Source organism: Motacilla alba, chromosome 2 (assembly GCF_015832195.1).
Source record: "Motacilla alba alba isolate MOTALB_02 chromosome 2, Motacilla_alba_V1.0_pri, whole genome shotgun sequence".
Taxonomy (NCBI): domain Eukaryota; kingdom Metazoa; phylum Chordata; class Aves; order Passeriformes; family Motacillidae; genus Motacilla; species Motacilla alba.
The window spans coordinates 86,811,111-86,828,958 of record NC_052017.1 but is presented as its reverse complement, the minus strand read 5'-3'; the positions used below and the strand labels follow the sequence as shown (position 1 = coordinate 86,828,958).

At 36.5% G+C, this 17,848-nt stretch overlaps 1 protein-coding gene across 5 annotated transcripts in view; it reads left to right on the top strand.

Moving 5' to 3' along the window:
- The window catches only part of PTPN3 (protein tyrosine phosphatase non-receptor type 3), a 158,074-nt gene that overhangs the window by 115,194 nt on the left and 25,032 nt on the right, over positions 1–17,848 (top strand). For all 5 annotated transcript variants that reach the window (XM_038163408.1, XM_038163399.1, XM_038163416.1 and 2 more), the window contains 6 exons: positions 1,474–1,608; positions 3,104–3,280; positions 12,696–12,719; positions 14,637–14,835; positions 15,859–15,936; positions 16,911–16,967. In XM_038163408.1, the coding sequence (XP_038019336.1) occupies positions 1,474–1,608; positions 3,104–3,280; positions 12,696–12,719; positions 14,637–14,835; positions 15,859–15,936; positions 16,911–16,967 (670 nt within the window). The remainder of the gene's footprint in view (positions 1–1,473; positions 1,609–3,103; positions 3,281–12,695; positions 12,720–14,636; positions 14,836–15,858; positions 15,937–16,910; positions 16,968–17,848) is intronic.

The window sequence follows — 17,848 nt, the reverse complement described above, 5'->3', positions numbered from 1 at the left end:
TTCTTCACAATGCATTTTTCATAATGCATCATCTTTTTTCCAGCCTTTCCCTCTGCTCCAACTATGTAAGGCTTCTTTGAAAAACCTTTGTTTCTGAAGAAGATGAGTAGCTCGTACCTTGTCATTGTATTCAAAAGTGTTAGAAAAATAAAATGGGTAGTATAGCTAAAATCTTCTCCTGAGTTGAAGGACTTCATTTACTAAGCATGGAGACATACATGGGTAGCTGATTATAGTATGTAGATCCTTCATACTAAGTTTTTCCTCTGTTTTCTATATTTGGAGAAACTTCTAAAGTACATTTAGAAGATGAGGGAATTGATTTCCTTTAAAATCATGAACAAGATATACGAAATACTTCAGTATATATGGAAAAAAAATTTATGGGTTGCTTTTGCTTTTTCTTTTACTTATATTAGCAAAAAGTGGTGCAATGCAAAGCATGCTTAAGGTTTGATTTCAGCACAATATCCACAGCTTTAGTAACATTGTAATTTTATTTATTTTTAAATTTTTTTAGTGCTATGTAAAATTGAGACTTTTCAGCTCTGTTGTAAAATCCTTACATAGCCTGCTAGCCCAGCTGCCCATTATGTACAATTTGGGGCTTAACGTGCCAAGGGTGTTTTCCCTGCAACTAATAAATTGTTTCTTCCATGAGAAGTCCTAGGCCTGTAAACGTAAGGGTGAGCAGTCTATCTCTCAGCTTGACTTGTGGAATGCTGTATAAAATGATGCTTAAGAGTCAGTTTATCTCAATTTCAGTCTACTTAAAGACTTTCTTTATGCTTCTTTATGTATTTTCACTATTAAGATACTTTTACAGTTTTCCTATCTGTGGTTCTTATCCTGTTGCATCCCTTTTCTTCTCAGACTCGTCAAAAGAAGCAGTCCAGACCTGGAGATCCTATTTTCATGTCAGATTTTTTTTTTTTAATGGTTTATCTCTGTAAGGAATATATCACTCAAAGGTGGCTTCCTTCCACGATAGAGAGTTGTCTGGTTTAGCTCTTAGTTGATGAGGCAGCAAGTAGATGGGTGAAGTTGTCCTGTGCTCAGTGAAGCTCTTGCTGAATTGTTACCCCTTTGTGGATATTAACAGGGAAGCTTTAGAATATATTACCTGTATTTGAACTGTGTTTTGTCAGGCACTCAGCTCAGTGCCAGTAGGACATACTGGATTTCCTGTTTTTCCCTCTATCTTCTTAAACACAATTGGGTTAAAAATAATTCTCAGAAAAAGTTATTTTTACCCAGGCTTGTGATAAGCAATGTAGCAGGGATTAACAATTACTTTTATTGTCACAAATGAGGGACAGCAAATGTCTCTGTGAGAATGTAAATGCATAAGTAAGGAGGAGTAAGCACAGGGGGATGCTTTAAATTATGAAATTAGCTTTCATAAGCATATTTTATTTCTTTTAAGTTTTCTAAGCAAAATAACTCACATATAGCTGTTTTATATCTTTTCAGGTCTGTAAACAACCAGTACTGCAGGAAAGTGATAGGTGGGATGGTTTGGAACCCATCTATGAGACGATCCTTATCAGTTGAGCACCTAGAGACCAAAAGCCTTCCTTCTCGATCACCTCCTGTTACCCCCAACTGGTAAATCCATTTTCAGCCTTTTCCACACCTTCTAGCCTCCTACTGTTTCTAATTGTATGTACTCTAACAGAATAATTATGTAGTGTGTACATATAAAAACATTTTTATTCTGAGAATATATATGACAACAGAAGAGTGGGTGTCACCTCAACTTCAGCAAGGCTTTCATCCTATCTGCCAAAATCTTTTACCCAAGTTAAGACATTATGTTTCTGTATGGGTGGACAACAGGGTGGTTTAAAAAAAAAAAGTTGAAATGGTTGGATGACTGGACTGAGAACGGAGTTGTTAATGGGTCACACTCTATCTGGACAACAGAAAAAGTAGGTGACTGCAGGGGTTGCTCTTGAGACCTGTCCTGCTTAACCTCTTTATGACCTGGAGGAGGCAATGGTATGCTTGATTATAAAGTTTGCAGATGGCACCAAACTGGAGGGTGAGTCAATAAGCTTGGGGCCAGGGCTGCTCTCCAAAGTGATCTTGATAATCCGGAGAAATGGGCCAATAGGAAATGTGTGAAATTCAACAGAGACAAACATAGTCCTGGGAAATAAGATCCCAGTGTAACAGTATTGTCTGCAGTGCAGCTTTCTGGAAAACAACCTGGTAATCTTTATAGGCAGAAGTGGTACATGAGCCATCTAGTATGCCCTGAAAGCAAACAAGTCCAACCTGGCAGAATTGACAGAGTTGTAGATAGTAGGTCAGTGGAAGTGGCAGCCCCTTTTGGCCCAGCATTCTCTAGATTTTATTAGAATGCTGCAGCCCTTTTTGTCTGCAAATATAAAATAGACACAAACTGGAGCAAGCTCAGCAAAAACCACCAGTTCCAAGGTAGTCAGGATGTCGGAGCACGTACCCTGAGAGGAGAGGCTACATAGTGGCACATGTTCAACCTGGAGAAACAGGGGTTTCCTAGATGCCTAATAACAGTCCAGAATTACTTAGGAGGAGGCCAGATACAGGATTAGGCCAGGTTTTTCACTATTGCATAGTGGGAGAATGGGGCAACAAGTATATGTTGCAACAAAAGAGGTTTTGTCATGACATAATGGAAAAACTGCTTCACGACATGGACAGTCCTTGCCTGGGGAAGTTTTGCAGTCTCCATCCTTCAGATTTTTTGAGATATGAGTGAATAAAGCCTTAAGCAGCCTACTCTGGCCTTAGTTGACCCTGCTTTGGGCAGGAGATTGGACTAGGTGACCCCCATTAGTCCTTTCCAACCAGATTTTTCCTATGATTAAAACATAACAATAGAAGTTGCATTTTACAGGGGGAGAAACACAAATCAATTCAGTGTACTGAACCTAGCAGTGTATGATTGCCTAGTATACCATACAGAATGCTTAAAAGTTGATTGTTTTGAAGTGAGACTTATAGGCCTGGTATGAAGACTCAGATCACAACTGCCATAGGATAGAAATTTTTCTTTTATAAAGTTTTGTGAAATATTCTAATATTCCTGCCTGTGTTTGTATTCTGTATTTTTAAGGCGGAGTCCTAGACTACGTCACGAAATCCGCAAACCACGACACTCATCTGTAGATAACCTTACAAACGAGATTAGTTATATTACTGAAACAGAGGATGTTTTTTACACATACAAGGGCTCTCCAACATCAAAGGACAGTGATTCAGAGTTCTCTCAAAACCGTAGTCCGCAGAGGAGGTAAGGACTTTGGCAAGCAATCCATTGCTTATTTCATTTTTTAAAAGCACCAAACAAAAAAACACAAAGAGCTGTAGTGTGAAACACTCACAATCAGCTGTAACGCTACAATGAGTTTGCACAGTTTTGTTTGCATAAGCTTTATTTTGACCAATTGCTATACTGCAAATGCCATGACACAAAATGCGAGTCAAAAGCATACCAACCCTTCATCATTACACAATACATAGTAGTTGAGCTGTTAGTAAAATTAGAAGAACTACTAAAGCATGTCTGTTGAAATCTGTAATATCCTGTTTCCTAGTAGCTTTTGCAGCCCTTTCCTACCTGGCAGAAACTCTTTTTGTGGGGAGAAAGATGTAGTGAAGTCTTTTAAGAGTTCATCATCACATCATCAGTTCAGCCTTGTTGGTTGAAAGAGGTATTACATTTGAGTATACACAAGAACTTCTTAATGCTGGTGGTCATCCATCTTTTTCTTCTTCAGAGGAACTGTCAATGGCTTGTGTAAAGGCAGTGTCTGCTTTTTGGCTGTATTCCTTGAGGACCTGCTTTGTTCTCCTCTGCAGTGCTATAACAACTGCTAGGTTTGCCAGTTGTTGAAGCGCCTGTCTTTGTGCACTCTGATAATTTGTTTGTTCCTGTATTACATTATATATATGGCTACACTCATTTCTTAACGAATATCAGATTATCATAATAGCAGCTTCAGAAATAATGTACGAAGTCATTAATTGTTCCGTCTCAAAAAGAAAACGGATACTTTAAAACTTGGAGCTGGGGAGAATGCTACAAATGAAAATGCATGTTCCTTTAAAGCACTGCAAAAGAAAAATGGTTTTAGTGATGCCTAGTGACTTTAAGGCAGGGTGTATTTTGAGAAGCAATGTCTTAATGGAAGCTGATAGGACTCACCTGCCTCTGTGACAGTGTGCAGGTACTAAATATAGCTTTAAATTCTGATTGAAACTATTTGCTTTAAATTCTATAATAATATTATTGTGACATAGCAGAGAGTTTTCCATTTTTTAAAAAAAAGGGAAAATTGACATGTTGTATGCATATTTGGATTTTGTCACTCTTTTGAGTATATTAAGTGAGTTTGTCACTTCATTTTTCTATATGTCTGACTGGAAGACAGCTGAACCTTAATACTATTTATTAGTACTAATGGCAGTAGTAGCCATGAGAATACATAAAATTTAGGCCTTTAAATATTGTGAATAGTCGTAGATAGGAAACCATGTCTTCGCTGTGTTCTACAGTTTGCAGTTGATACACTTTTATAAGTATTTTCTGAGTAAAAATGCTGAGAGGCAGACATAAGAAGAGATGATGAGGGTAGAAGCTGTAGACAGAAAATTATGTTCCCATGCTGTGTTTTGTGACTAGCAAATTGTGTCCTGCCAGCTAGTACATTGTAGGACTTCTTTTATTTTCCTTTTTCTTTTCTTCCCCTGTAGTTTTTTCTTTCCTTCCTGTTTCAGTTATCTTATACCTATTGAGAATGGAGTGGAAATGCCTGCCTTCATGCCTTTTCTCAGACAATGAAAAAAAGGACGTTCTAAATTTGAAAATAGCACATTCATTTATTTTCTGAGGCCTAGTGACTGTGCTGAATCTTAGTAAAAATCTCCACAGTGAGTGATATTACTGTTACTACCACATATAGATCATTTGGTTTTTTTCTTACGTCTTATCCCAAATGCATTATCAGTTTTTTGGGTATGTTTGTAACATTTGATACTCAGCAGGTAAATGAAAAAATGCCTGCATGAATTTTAGTAATTAAATTCAATTTGTGTGTTTTGGAAGAAGGGTGGAATAAATGATCCTTTGTTGTATTGACTGTTAGATTTTTGTGAAGTAAAATAGTCATGAATAATTTCCTTTTTAACAATTGAGGTAAAATAGTAGCAATTAAAAAAACCTCACTTTTTCTCTACACTGAAGTTTGTTAGTCCACATTCCGTTTTTTTTCCTTTTGCAATCTTACAGTAGTTATTACTTAGTTCACTTCCTTTGTTGAAAAATGCAAAGTGAAATTAAGTATGTTTGTGTAGTAAAATCTTTCTTTCCATAAATGCTGTATTGCTGGATGAAATCCTACCCTATCAGCTAAATCTCTTTTGTAAGAAAAAAGTTTACCTTGCATATCCTCAGTATTAAATATGGATGTTTCCCCTGGGCTTTTGCCACACATTGAACAGGTTTAACCCACAGCTGGTTATTTTTAAAGGCAGACTGATGGACTTGTCCAGGGAATTCTTTTTTACTGCAATTTTTGCTTTGTCTAGCCTGGCATAGTGCTTGAAGATTACCACTGTTGCAGTCTGTCTTGATAAAGTTATCACTACAGTTTCCAAATTTGGAATAAGGAGAGACTCACAGATGTAGAGGAACAAGTCATCCTTGCTGATTTGCCTTCCCTGACACCACTCTGATCTGTATGCTACTCTGTCACTTAAGGGGAAAAGGTACAGGAAAAATAAAATAGTCATACTGGAGTATGTGACATTGTTTCAATATCAGGTTGGGAAATTCCAAAACATCCTTGATTTATGCAGTAGCCTTCAAATCAAACTTGGTTTTAACTGGGGCAGTAGACTAGTTGTTTTGGAATCATGTACTTTGACACGCTTGATCTTTTATCAGATATTAGGTTTTCTCCTAAGAGGCTGCACTGCCATACCCAGTGCAAGGTCTGGTTCTTGGCATTGGTAACTTTAAAAAAAAATTAAAAATTAAAATGCAACTTAATATGTGTAGGATTCTTTATACATGAACTCTTAGAAGAAGTTAAAGGAAAACTCCTTAAAATAAACTAGCCTTCCCTTTTCACTCAAGTAAATAAGTAAAAATTTAAGCTGCTATAATGATTTCGCTGGTGTCTTTATGTTAAGGTATTTGGTGTAAATTAAAAATGTAATTTTAAAGGTTTCAATAATACACTTTTTAAACAGGTGACCCTGTTATACCAAAAACTTAAAGCCAATGTAACTGTTTATAGATCTTTGGACTTGATTTTTTTTTTCTTTTTCTCAAGCATCTTTGGGTACATGAGGTGTGATAGAGATGTTTACCCTTCATTAGGCAATGAGAAATGAAAACAAACTAATGTCAAGAACTGAAAACTGAAAACCACGGTGTTGTTTAATGCTCTTAACCTCCAAGAACCCAGCTGTGGGAAGCTGCATGGTTTTCTACCATTCAGTATGAAAAAGGAGTATACTCCATTCTTCTCTGTTCATGGACTTAAAGTTTTCATCTGGCTTTGTGGGAAGACCCATGTTGTGGCCAGCACCTGCCCCTTAACTGAATGTTAGTAAGCTCAGGTTTCTTTAAGAAAAGAAGGTGTTACATGCAAAGGATTACTGAAACAAACAGTAATTTATTTTGGCAGTTCAGGATAATCTTAGTCACGTTACCTGTACAGGAGTCGTTTCCCCTTTCCCTTAAATGAGAAGAGCTTATTTTTGACATTGTAAATTCAGGTTTAATGGCTTGTGCTTTTTAAAATATTTTCAATTTGTTTTTCTTTATATCATCGGTGAAATAGTTTGGAGTGTTAATATAGCTCTTGTTTGCCCTCTTAATGCCTTCTTCCTGTTTTTGAATGCACTTTTCTGAATGGGAAGGGTACTTATCAGGAAGAATATATAAATTTGCATTGGTTTAACCCCAGCCAGCAACCAAGCACCACACAGCCACTCACTCATTCCCCACCAAGGGAATCAGGGAGAGAGAATCAGAGCTGTAAAAGCTAGAAAGTCCATAGGGTGAGATAAAAACAGTTAAAGAGGGAAAGCAAACAGAAACAAAACAAAACCAGGAATTAATTCTCTGCTTCTCATGGGCAGGCAGGTGTTCAGCCATCTCTGGGAGATCAGGGCCCCCTCACATATAACAGTACTTGGGAAGACAAACTCCATCGCTCCAAATTCTCCTCCTTCCTAATTCTTTTCCCCTGCACATGTTACTTTATACACTGAGCATGATGTCATATGATCTGGAATATCCCTTTGGTCAATTGGGGTCACCTGTCCTGGCTGTGTCTCCTCCCAACCTCCCAAGCACCCAAAACTTCCTCACCAGCATGGCAGTATGAAAAGCAGCAAAGGCCTTGGCCGTGTGTAAGCCCTGCTCAGTAATAACAAAAAATATCTGTGTATTATCAGCCCTGCACAAATCCAAAACACAATTCAGCAGAAATCCAAAACAGGGTGCTATACTGGACACTATGAAGAAAATTACCTCAGCCAAAACCAGCAGACAAGGTGCTAAAGAGAAAAAATAACTGGCTTATTGGCTTGGAAATTAACCTGATAAGCTGTGTGGAGGAGGGTCTTGTTATCTGATTTTTATTCAATTTCTCCTGTTCACGTTGTAATTAAATAAAGTGAACATGTCTGTTTGGTTTGGAACAGAAGATTGTGTAGGAGCACATGTTTTGGTACTTTTTTAGTCCTTTAGAGTAGATTTGCTGGCCTAACAGAAAAGATTAGTGAAATTTTCTGCCTAACCATAAAAAAGATTATTGTAAAACATATTTCTAAGTGATAAGGTATAGTAACAGTCAGCAAGAAAAGCTTCCTGACAGGTGAGATGCTATAGATCATATATTTAGAGTCATACATTGATTGATGAGATAAATCTGGCAAGTTATTCACAGGTGCAAGCATATGATGCATGAGAACCAGAAGGCTGGGGGAGTTGAGGAGGGTTTGGTCACATTGTTGCCTTGCTCTGCCAAAAGAGCCAACTCTTCTTGGAGATGCAGAGCAAAAACGTGAGGTATTGGACGCAAGTTATAGCTAGGGAAATGCTCAAAAGATAATGGAGGGGGGGAGTCACATTTAGATTATTTAAGCCTTTTTATACATCAGCATAGAGGTGGAGTTATTTCCATCCTTGGAGAACCTCAAAACACCACATGGCAAGGACCTGAATACCTTCATCTAGCTTTGATGTCTATTCTTTGAATAGGAGTTTACGTGACCTCTCAGGTTCCCTTCCAACATAAATTATTTTGAGTCTATAATTTTTCTTCTTATAAATGCAATATATCTCTTCATAATCTTTTGTCCGAAATGCTTGCAAAGCTGTAAGCATCTTTCAATTTTCATTGTAGAACTATCTTTTGCTAGTGCTATAGATGGAATAATGTGTGCAGCCCCAGAGTTGGAGGGGAAGGAAATGGAATGATGAACTAACATACAAAACGGAAATTCGCTTGCACTGTGCTATGAATTTCTGGAAGTGCCCATACGTTCCTAGTGTGAGTGTGATGCATCATCTGGTGAAGGTATTGCACTGAAAATAGATTTCCTGAACGGATGCAGCATTTGTTCAATTCTTTTAGCTTAGCATTTGATAGACAATAACTGTAGCTGCATAGTGAGCGTTGGTGAATGTACTATGGGAACACATAATTAGTTTAACTAAAATATGATTTTTCATGAGAGGAAAATTTTTAAAGCTTTACTGTTGATAAAAGTACTCTTTCTTCAGTTTTATCCAGCCGAGTCCCTGTAGCTACTTTTTGGGTGGAAAATTGCAAATAAGTGAACTCCCCCCCTTGTTTTAAACTGTTATTTATCCTTAGTACTTAATCATACACAGATATGATAATCTCTTCTACAAATCTGTTGCATTTTGCAAAATTCTATTGTCCTTCTTTGTGTATTTCAGCCTTTCTCAAGGAAGATATTCTAATACTAGACAGTGCAGCTGGGAATGTTTCAATTAGTTTCAAATTAGAATTATAATGCTACTACTAATAGACTAAGTTTTACATGCTTTTCCATCCAAATATACATGAAAATAGTACACGTATGTATTTTGCTTAGATGCAGACTGCTTTTTAAATATGTATCCTTATTCAAATGTACTACACTTTCCTTGCCAGTTCAAAATGCAATAATTTTGCATCTAAATGGAAAGTCTCAAAGTTGAATTGCAAATCAGTGAAAAGGCAAACCTTGCAGCAATCCAAGCAGTTGCTGTGTATCAAAACACATGAAACTTTCTTGGCAAGACAGTAAACTGGGCACAGTCATAGAGGCAATGCAGTATCCCTTTAAAGGTGATAGTAGCAGCTTAAAAATGTGAATGACTGAAATTTTCTAGGAAATTACTGAAAAGCTTGTGTATGCCATGAAGTCCTCAAGTCTTCTGTACTGATTCTCTTAATTATTCAGTACAAAAGCTTATGACACCTTACACAGTTATTCTCTTCACAGAAATGCTGAATATTCTGTGTATAAATTCCGCTAAAAGGCAGCAGAAAGGTGTTGCTGCAAGTACCTTCCACTTATTTTGCTTATGAATAAAAAACCCCAGTTGTAAAGGTGAGTCCTCAGAAAAGAGGTTATGATGGAAGTGCTGGCATACTCACTTTCCCCAGCCCTGCAGGTGTTACAAGGAAAGAAGCTTTAAAAACTTCAAGAACAGCACAAGGGCAAAACCTACAGATGTTTCCTTCAGTTGTTTGTAAAGGGGGAGTTTTGCTACAGTGCTATTGTTTCAGTTGACCCTTTTCTCTCGGGGTTTTATTCTGCTGTAGTTTATCATCCTTGGTTCTCAGAATAGCAAAATTCCCTGGTAGGTCACACCAAAATGAGGAGGAGGGGTCTTTCCTTAAAACCTTTCCATTCTGTCCTTTTGACTGAAGAGGAGAGTTAGACTTTTCAGGGCAAAGACCTTATTTAAAGGTAATTGTCAATAGATCAATCCATACTGAATGCAAGATTGAAATGGCATCATTTTAGTTATATTGTGAAGTGAGGAAGAGAAATTCCCTGAAGTTTTGAAGTATTTGCTTGTTTGCTGCACCAATGGAAAGCTTAATCTCCTTGCAAGGAAGGGCTCTCTTCCTTGATGAAAAAATTGAATGGCTGGTCTGGTGAGTGTTGTCTTTCATTGACTTAAAATACAGTCCTTGTATGTTGTAAAATGAGGAAGAAGGCTTAGTAAACTGCAACACCATGTAGCCAAAAAAAAATCACCTAGTTATTAATGTTTAAGGTATTTTATCATATTGCTGAGTAATTAAGTTATAGAAATACTATTTAACTGTGTTGGGGTGCAAAATTCTGCAGCTCTAGCATGCTGACCTACTGAGGACTTAAGGAAGACACAGCTGCACTGTCTCTGATGAATTCTTTTAGACACTGAATTTGATCACTTTTCTTGGTGAAACATTTGGTTGCCTTTCTTCCCGATTTAAAAGGTTACAGAATTTTCAGTCAGTCATTTAGAGCTGATGATTTTGAATTAGAGTGCAATAATTTAACAAATAAACCTTCATCAAATAGTACTAAGAGTTTATAGCCCACATTCAAGTCTCCAAAGGTAGAGATAATGAAAAATTTACTGTAAATTTATATAAGGTCTATGAATGAAAGCCCAAGTTGTGTTTTTTTTTTTTATTTCTCTTTGCCTCTTTCTCTTGGGAAGATAGAATGGAGATAATATATTAAAACCAGGGCATTGTATTGATTTTCATCACAATTTGGGGTCTCTAAGTTTTTGATGAAGACTCTTGAAAGGGTTAACTCAGGGCAATTTTGATTCTGTGTAGGATTTGGTAATAGAGCTGCAGGTCTCCTGTGGCAAAATGTAAAAAAGATCTACAGTTTCATTGTTCTTTGCCTTACAAGGAAATCCATTAGCTTAATGAAAATAAATTCAATGTTTCTTTATTTTTAGTGTGACTTCCTAAGGAAATAAGGCTTATGTCATTGTACAGCCCCTCTGCCTGTGTTTCCACTTGAGAATATTCGGACAATGCAATCAAATGTAATCCAGGAGATGAGTTTTTGAACATGCAAAGTTTCTCAAGATTAGTGACAGTCAGTGACTGGGCAGGAAAAAATCCCAAAACTTTAGGATGACATTGTCCTCTCACTGAGGAGTTAAAGTACAAATTCAGTATTTGCCCCATTTAGATGTGGCTGGTCAGGCAGCAGGTGAGTTTGCATTCCCATAGGATCTGCTTACACTTGGAGGGTAAAAGTTCTCTGAGGATTGTGGACAAACAGAACCAGAGATATTAGTGGGTGAGTGGGGGTGTATGTCAGTGGGGTTGGAAGTTAGATATCCAATATCTAACTTTTATTGCAGTAAATAAAAGTTTAATAAACTTTTAATAAATAGAGGAATTACTGAATTACTCAGTAATTAAATAAATTAAATAAAAGGGGAAGAAGCAATAAAAGGGGAAGAAGCAATAAAAGGGGAAGAAGCTTAATGTTTTAGAAGTATTAAAGGCACACAGAATTCAAACCTCCAAAATTCCTCAGGGATCAAGCTTTACTGTCTCTGCCTCTCAAGGAAGAACTTCTTCATATTGTCAAATTACATTCAAGGAATCTTAACTAGACTGATACTGGTGCTATTTTTACTACAAAATTAGTAAAATGTAGCATGGGACTCTTAGTATTAAGAATGATTTAGAGAGTATGAGCTGAAAATTTAACTGTATACTGTGAATGGCCTCCTATAACTTGGCAATTCAGCACAAGTCTACTTTCAAACTGAACTACTTCACATATTTTTTTCCAGCGTGGACATATACCGCTCCAGGATTTTTGGTCATTCCTTAAATGAATTTGAACAAGTATCCAATCTGCCCTAAACTTTGCTTTGTAAACACCTTTTTTGGTAACTTTTACTTTAAAATTTGTCCTAGTAGCACTGCTACTGTTTTAATTTATGTCATATCATTTAGCTTGCTGTTTCAGGGGATTTTTGATGAAGTTAATTGAACGCATTGGAAAATGCTGTGCAGTGCAAATTTTGATTTCTTTTCCATTCTAGATTGTCCTGATTGCTATAACCACTTCTACTTTCATTATGCTTTGTCTCAAAGTTTTCTGTCAACACCTTCTCTGCTCTCACTTCATGAGAATAAGCATTGGAAATGTCAAGCTTCTGAAGCCACCTGTGGTCATTTCTGGCTACCTAAACATAAATATCTTGCCACGTTTTGACTTTTACAAAATACAATCTGTGACATCTGTAGTCATTGTAATCGACGCCTAAAACTTTCTAAAATGATGTAATGTGTCTGGCTAAATAATTGCCTGTGTAATCTGCATAGTTTGAGTTGCAGTAGCAGATGTGTGCTGCCTGTATTGGGCTTGTATCAAAAGCAGAAGTGAGTGATCAGAGCTGCCCTGGGATTTTTGCTGAGTGTCTCATAAACACCCTAGTTATCTGATTCAGACTTCCACCATAGGGTTAAGTATTCTTTAATTCATTATGAGCACAACCTTTGGCTTTTATGCAGGGGTTTTTTTGGTAGTTTTTTTTGTTTGTTTTTTTTTTTTAAAGTTGGAGTTTACTTCGTGTTTTTTGAAGATTTAACTTATGTTCATGTAATGTTGTTTTTGTGTTTGTGGTTTTCTACCAGGTCATCTGAACAAGAATCACCAAAGTAAGTTTTCTTTGTGCTTTCTCCTACCTTTTTAAGATAAATAAGAAAATATATAATTTCAACTGATTTTTCAAAGTAATGGTTTTGTATGATTAAAACACACAACAATAAATGTATAAATCAATGAAGATTGTAAAGATTTGTGAAAAAAAAGTAAGTTTTGGGGTGAGGATTTGGAAAGTCTTAAGTTATAATAGAAATCTCACCACTATTAACAAAAAAAGTTGTGTAGAAAATGTTACAAAAGTTTAATGATGCAAAAACCCTCTGATAATGTTATGTGGTGACTCTTTATATAGTGCCAAATGACATTGACTGAAATGATATCTTTTTGGTATTCTTAGATTTCTTTTCCACATTAAAAAATCATTACATGGGCTGTAATTTCAACTTGTAAGTGAAATGTTTTTTTGGACTGTGTTTTGAAAAACTTATTAGGATGTATTTACATATATGGAGTTCCTCCTGCTTAACATTGTCAGAATCATGAGAAGTCTTGGAAGCTATCAGATAAAACCAGAATTTTGACATTGTAATTATAGTTCACTACTTCAAAGCCTTCTGAAACTTTGAATGCACTCAGAAAGTGCCACTTTCTGTAGTAACTGAAAGTATTGCAAGTGTTGCATGAAATACCTCATTGCCAAGTACACATAGTCTAACTGAAAGTCTGAGGTATTATGGCAGGAATGCATTTCCTTGATGGCATCTTTCACGATGTTTGCACTCCTTGTGATCAGATTTTCACAGGCCGAAAACCAAGTGGCTGCAATATCAAAGTCTGGTACAATACAAGTCCTGTATGCTAAAAGCTACACTCCTTGGAGTGGAGTGTTACTTCTTCATTGACAGCTCGAAATGGCTGCTGGAAATGGTTCACGTATATCAATAAATGCCAAAGCAGAAATAAATGTTTGAATTCACAAATTTTAATGCCAAGGTTTACTTGGCAAGACATGTACTTCTGCCATTTTAACACTGTCAAAATGTGATGTTGCTATACCTTGAGCTTTCCTCAAGACAGATATTTTCACATTTGGTAGTATTTATAAGGATGGTATTTACAAGTATTTATAGTATTTATAAGTATTTATAGTATTTATAAGTATTTATAAGGATGCTATTTACAGCAGTTAGTCTGTATGGTATCCATGAGTTTGGTCCAATTAAAGAAGGGGGTTGGTTGTATGAGAGGTCTGCATAAGAGGGAATGTAGTTAAATGAATGTTTGGGAAGTCCTGGAGCACCATCAGGCAACTTGACCAATTGCCAGATTTGAGGGTTTTAGTTACTGACTTTTGTTATCATCGAATGCTAAAGTTCTTGAATGCCAGATCTGTACCCTAAGTTAGTTCTGGGTCCTTCAGTGTGGCTATAACTACCTCAACAACACAATATTTTAACTGCAATTAAACCTTTAATTTTCACTTCATTTCCTGTTTCCCTGACAATTTACTCTAGGTTTTCTGCAAACTGCCTTCTCCCACAGGGATAAAGTTGAGATGGTACTCGTAAGAGGGAGGAATCTTAAAAAAAAAGTGCTTTACAGGAATGAGAGTGGAATCACAGCAAAAGATTTTTCATGGATAGAACTGGCAACTGGAGTGCCTTTCCCTTGTGGTTCAGCCCTCTCCTTGTGTTACTGTGCATTCCTATATGGCTACAACAGTGCCTTTCACTTCTAACATTCAAATATCTTGCATAAAATGATTTTGCTATTCCAGAATTTTTGAATATTTTTCTGGATGTCCACTGATTAAATAATCAGCTTAGATCACACTCCAATCCTGTTTCCCTGCACTTCCACTAAGAACTGGTGTTAAATCTTTTAAATCTTAGAACTTGCTCTTTTTAAATCTTTTAATTTAAAAACCTGGATAACAGTACCTTTATAATATTTATCCTTTCAAAATAAAGGAACGTATTGGGAAACAGTCCGACACGTAGCTCTCTGACCCGTCTCTCACCTAAAGCCTTGGCTCGGTCTCCCAATGGAGTTGGCAACATTTCAGGCTCTTACCCACTGGAAGGGGTGGATAAGCAGTTCCTAGAAACGTATGACAACGTTACAAAAAGCAGCTCGACGGAAGACTCCAGTCAGTACTACTGTGATAAGGTATGGACACTTGTGTGCTTTTAAAGTCAGAGCTAGTAGTGAGTGTGACTTCGAGCTGGGGTTTGTGAATGCTCAAAGTCGTGGCAGTAATTCAGGACGGGCCCATTTTATGTAGCAATGAGAGTAGACCTCGTGTTGCTACTCACATTTATCCAAGGCTGTGTGATAGACAAGCTTACCAAGTGCATTGGTTTCCAAAGTGTCCAGCATTTTAGAAGCTTCAGGGAAAGTTCCTAGTGGAGTAGAAATCCTTACATGATTAAACCTTGTTTCTTTCAAGGGAAAAAAAGATCAGCTAACTCAAGTTGCTATTTGTCTGAAAAGCAAACACAGTCCTGCTTTATCCTAGTCATCTCTGAAAATCAGACACAGCTCTGTTTTATCCCAGGCATTTCTTAAGGATGGCTAGACATCATCATTTTGAGTTCTGATCAGGCTGGAGAGCAGCTACTCCTTGCTAACGTTATGGTAGTGGATCATTCTTCCCCAGCCTGTTCCAGAGGGGTTCTGGCTAAAAGTGGGCACTTACAATAAATTAAAACAACTAACTAAAATTAGTTAGAATAGTTCCGTTAGCTGCTGGCACTTTTTAATTCTTCTGCCTTGTAGATCTGTTGTGTAAAAATACACCTATTTAAGGAGAAAAGTCAAGGGAAAAATGGTCACTTCATAGTTCTCGGAGTAGAATCATTTCTATTCATATGTTGCACCTAAGCTTTTAATGACAACAGGTTGCAACTTACATAGGATTTATCAGTTGAGAAGGAAAGCTGAGATGAGAGTAACAATGTTAGGACAGAGCAACCAGAAAATGTTTGCTGAGATGTACGTTGTTTTTTTTTGTTATTTAAAAACTTACAATCATAGGTATATTCTACAGCCATATCCTCTTCCTATTTCAAAGGTGGTTTTACTTAGAGTATTTTTGTTTAGCACTCCTAAATGTGGCCATGCTGTTTTCTAATTTGCTGATATTTTCTTCTAAAAATCAGAACATTTTCTTTCTTTTTCTATATATTGCAGAATGACCTAATTGAGGGTGAGTTACTTTTGGTGCGTATCATACCAGATGAAGAAGGGAAGTTTGGATTTAATCTAAAGGTAAGCCAGCTGTCTTCTAATTATTTTAAATGCTTTATGGATAAGATGTTTTTACTTCATGACTTTAATTTTTTTTTAGTATAATTGTTTGGAGAAAGCAGTCTATTTTACAGGAGTGTCATGTGGACTGAGAGTTTTTAGAAGTGGCAGCCTAATCCTCAAGTGCTTAAGCAACCCTTACAGAAATAAGCATCTAATAGTTCTCTGGCTTTCAGTTGCATATATTATGGGCATGGCCCATATCCAAGGCACACTGCCTATTTGGCTGCTGAAATATGTATTCAAAAGCCTAATTTAAGGCATGGACTTTTGGAAAATTTGACCTCTGTATTATAAAACAATTTAAATAGTTTGTGCTGTTCCATTTAGTTATACCCATTAGAAATCATATTGAAAATTTGAAAATTATTTTGTGAAGAAAATTTAAATTAGTATTGATAATTGACTATTGTAAATGTTTTACATTCCCTCACTGAAATTCAATTTAAGCAGAGTATTATAAATTTGCCATAGTTTCAAATTTAGAGTAGAGTTTGGTCATTTCACCTTGGCTATTTATTGGTGATGTAAAGAGAATAAAGGAGTACAGTTGTCTGGAACTTTGATCCTACCAGATTCCTTGCACATTTGTCACAAAATCTAGAAAAAGTGTCTGCCTTGGAAGTTCAAGTGTTAAATTAGGCTTGTTTCAAGCACAGACTTTAAAAAAATGTTCCTTTTTATCTGTTTGTCTGTTAAAAAGTATGGCCTGAAAGAGGCACCCAATCTAGTTTACTGGAAATTGGTACATTTAAGGCCACCCCATAATTCCCCATTTACTGATGAAAATTCAGTCCTACCATCCCTGTCCATGCTGACACAGCATAAAAAAATTATACAAAAAGAAAAATAAGCAATTACTTCTTTTAAATGCTGATTATGCTTAATGATAGATAATGGTTGCTATTTACTTGACATTCCTCTCATTCCTCTAGGGTGGAGTAGATCAGAAAATGCCTCTGCTGGTATCAAGAATAACTCCAGGATCACCTGTAAGTAAATTCTTGAGGTTTTTAATCCCTTCCATTGCTACTTCTTCCACCTCTCAAAGGTCTGTACACATAGAAATTTGGATACCTGTAACCAGTATGAGATAGCAGCAGAACTGTTCTCATTAGGGATTGATTTAACTATTGATTTCTTAAACCAAAGATTAAAAGATCTGGAAGAGTTTGTCAAACAAGATATAAGTAGAAAGTATATTTGTGTTCTCCTGTCATCTCAAAAGGTGTGTCCTGAACTGCAAAATGCTTGATAAGGGACAAGAACTGGGGAAAAGGAATATCATTTACTGAAGAAGTAAATAATTTGGGCCCCTGCACCCTAAAAAAATAGCTGGTTTGAGGGAGATGTTGTAGGGATCTGCAAGATTAGGAGCACTGTGAAAAAGGGATTCCAGCAGAAATGCAGACTACTAAATTAAGTTTGTGAAGGTCAGGTTCTTCATGTTTGGTGAAGTAGTTCTTTGTGCAGAAGATAGTAGACCTGTGAAACTCCCTGACAAAGAATGTGTGGTTAAAATAATTTTGTGTATGGTCAGAACAGGACAAATACTTGGGGAAAAAAGCTATTGTTATTGACTAAGCTAGCCACAATAGGCTGAGGAAATCCTTAGGGCTAAAATTATTTATAGGATGGGAGAGTACTTGGCAGGAGAGAGGGAGCATAAAAAGGGAGCATATGTTTGCTCTGTTCCTATTTTGCCATAGACTTTTTGCTTATGGAAATATTTATAGACCAGGTGAAATGTTTTTATAAGAATCAGTAGAGTCATTGAGTTCTTTGGTTGAATTGTGAAATAATAGGAACATAAAATCTTTTTACACTTTTTTTCTAAATAATTATTGCATAAATTTGTGAGGACAAATGTTGT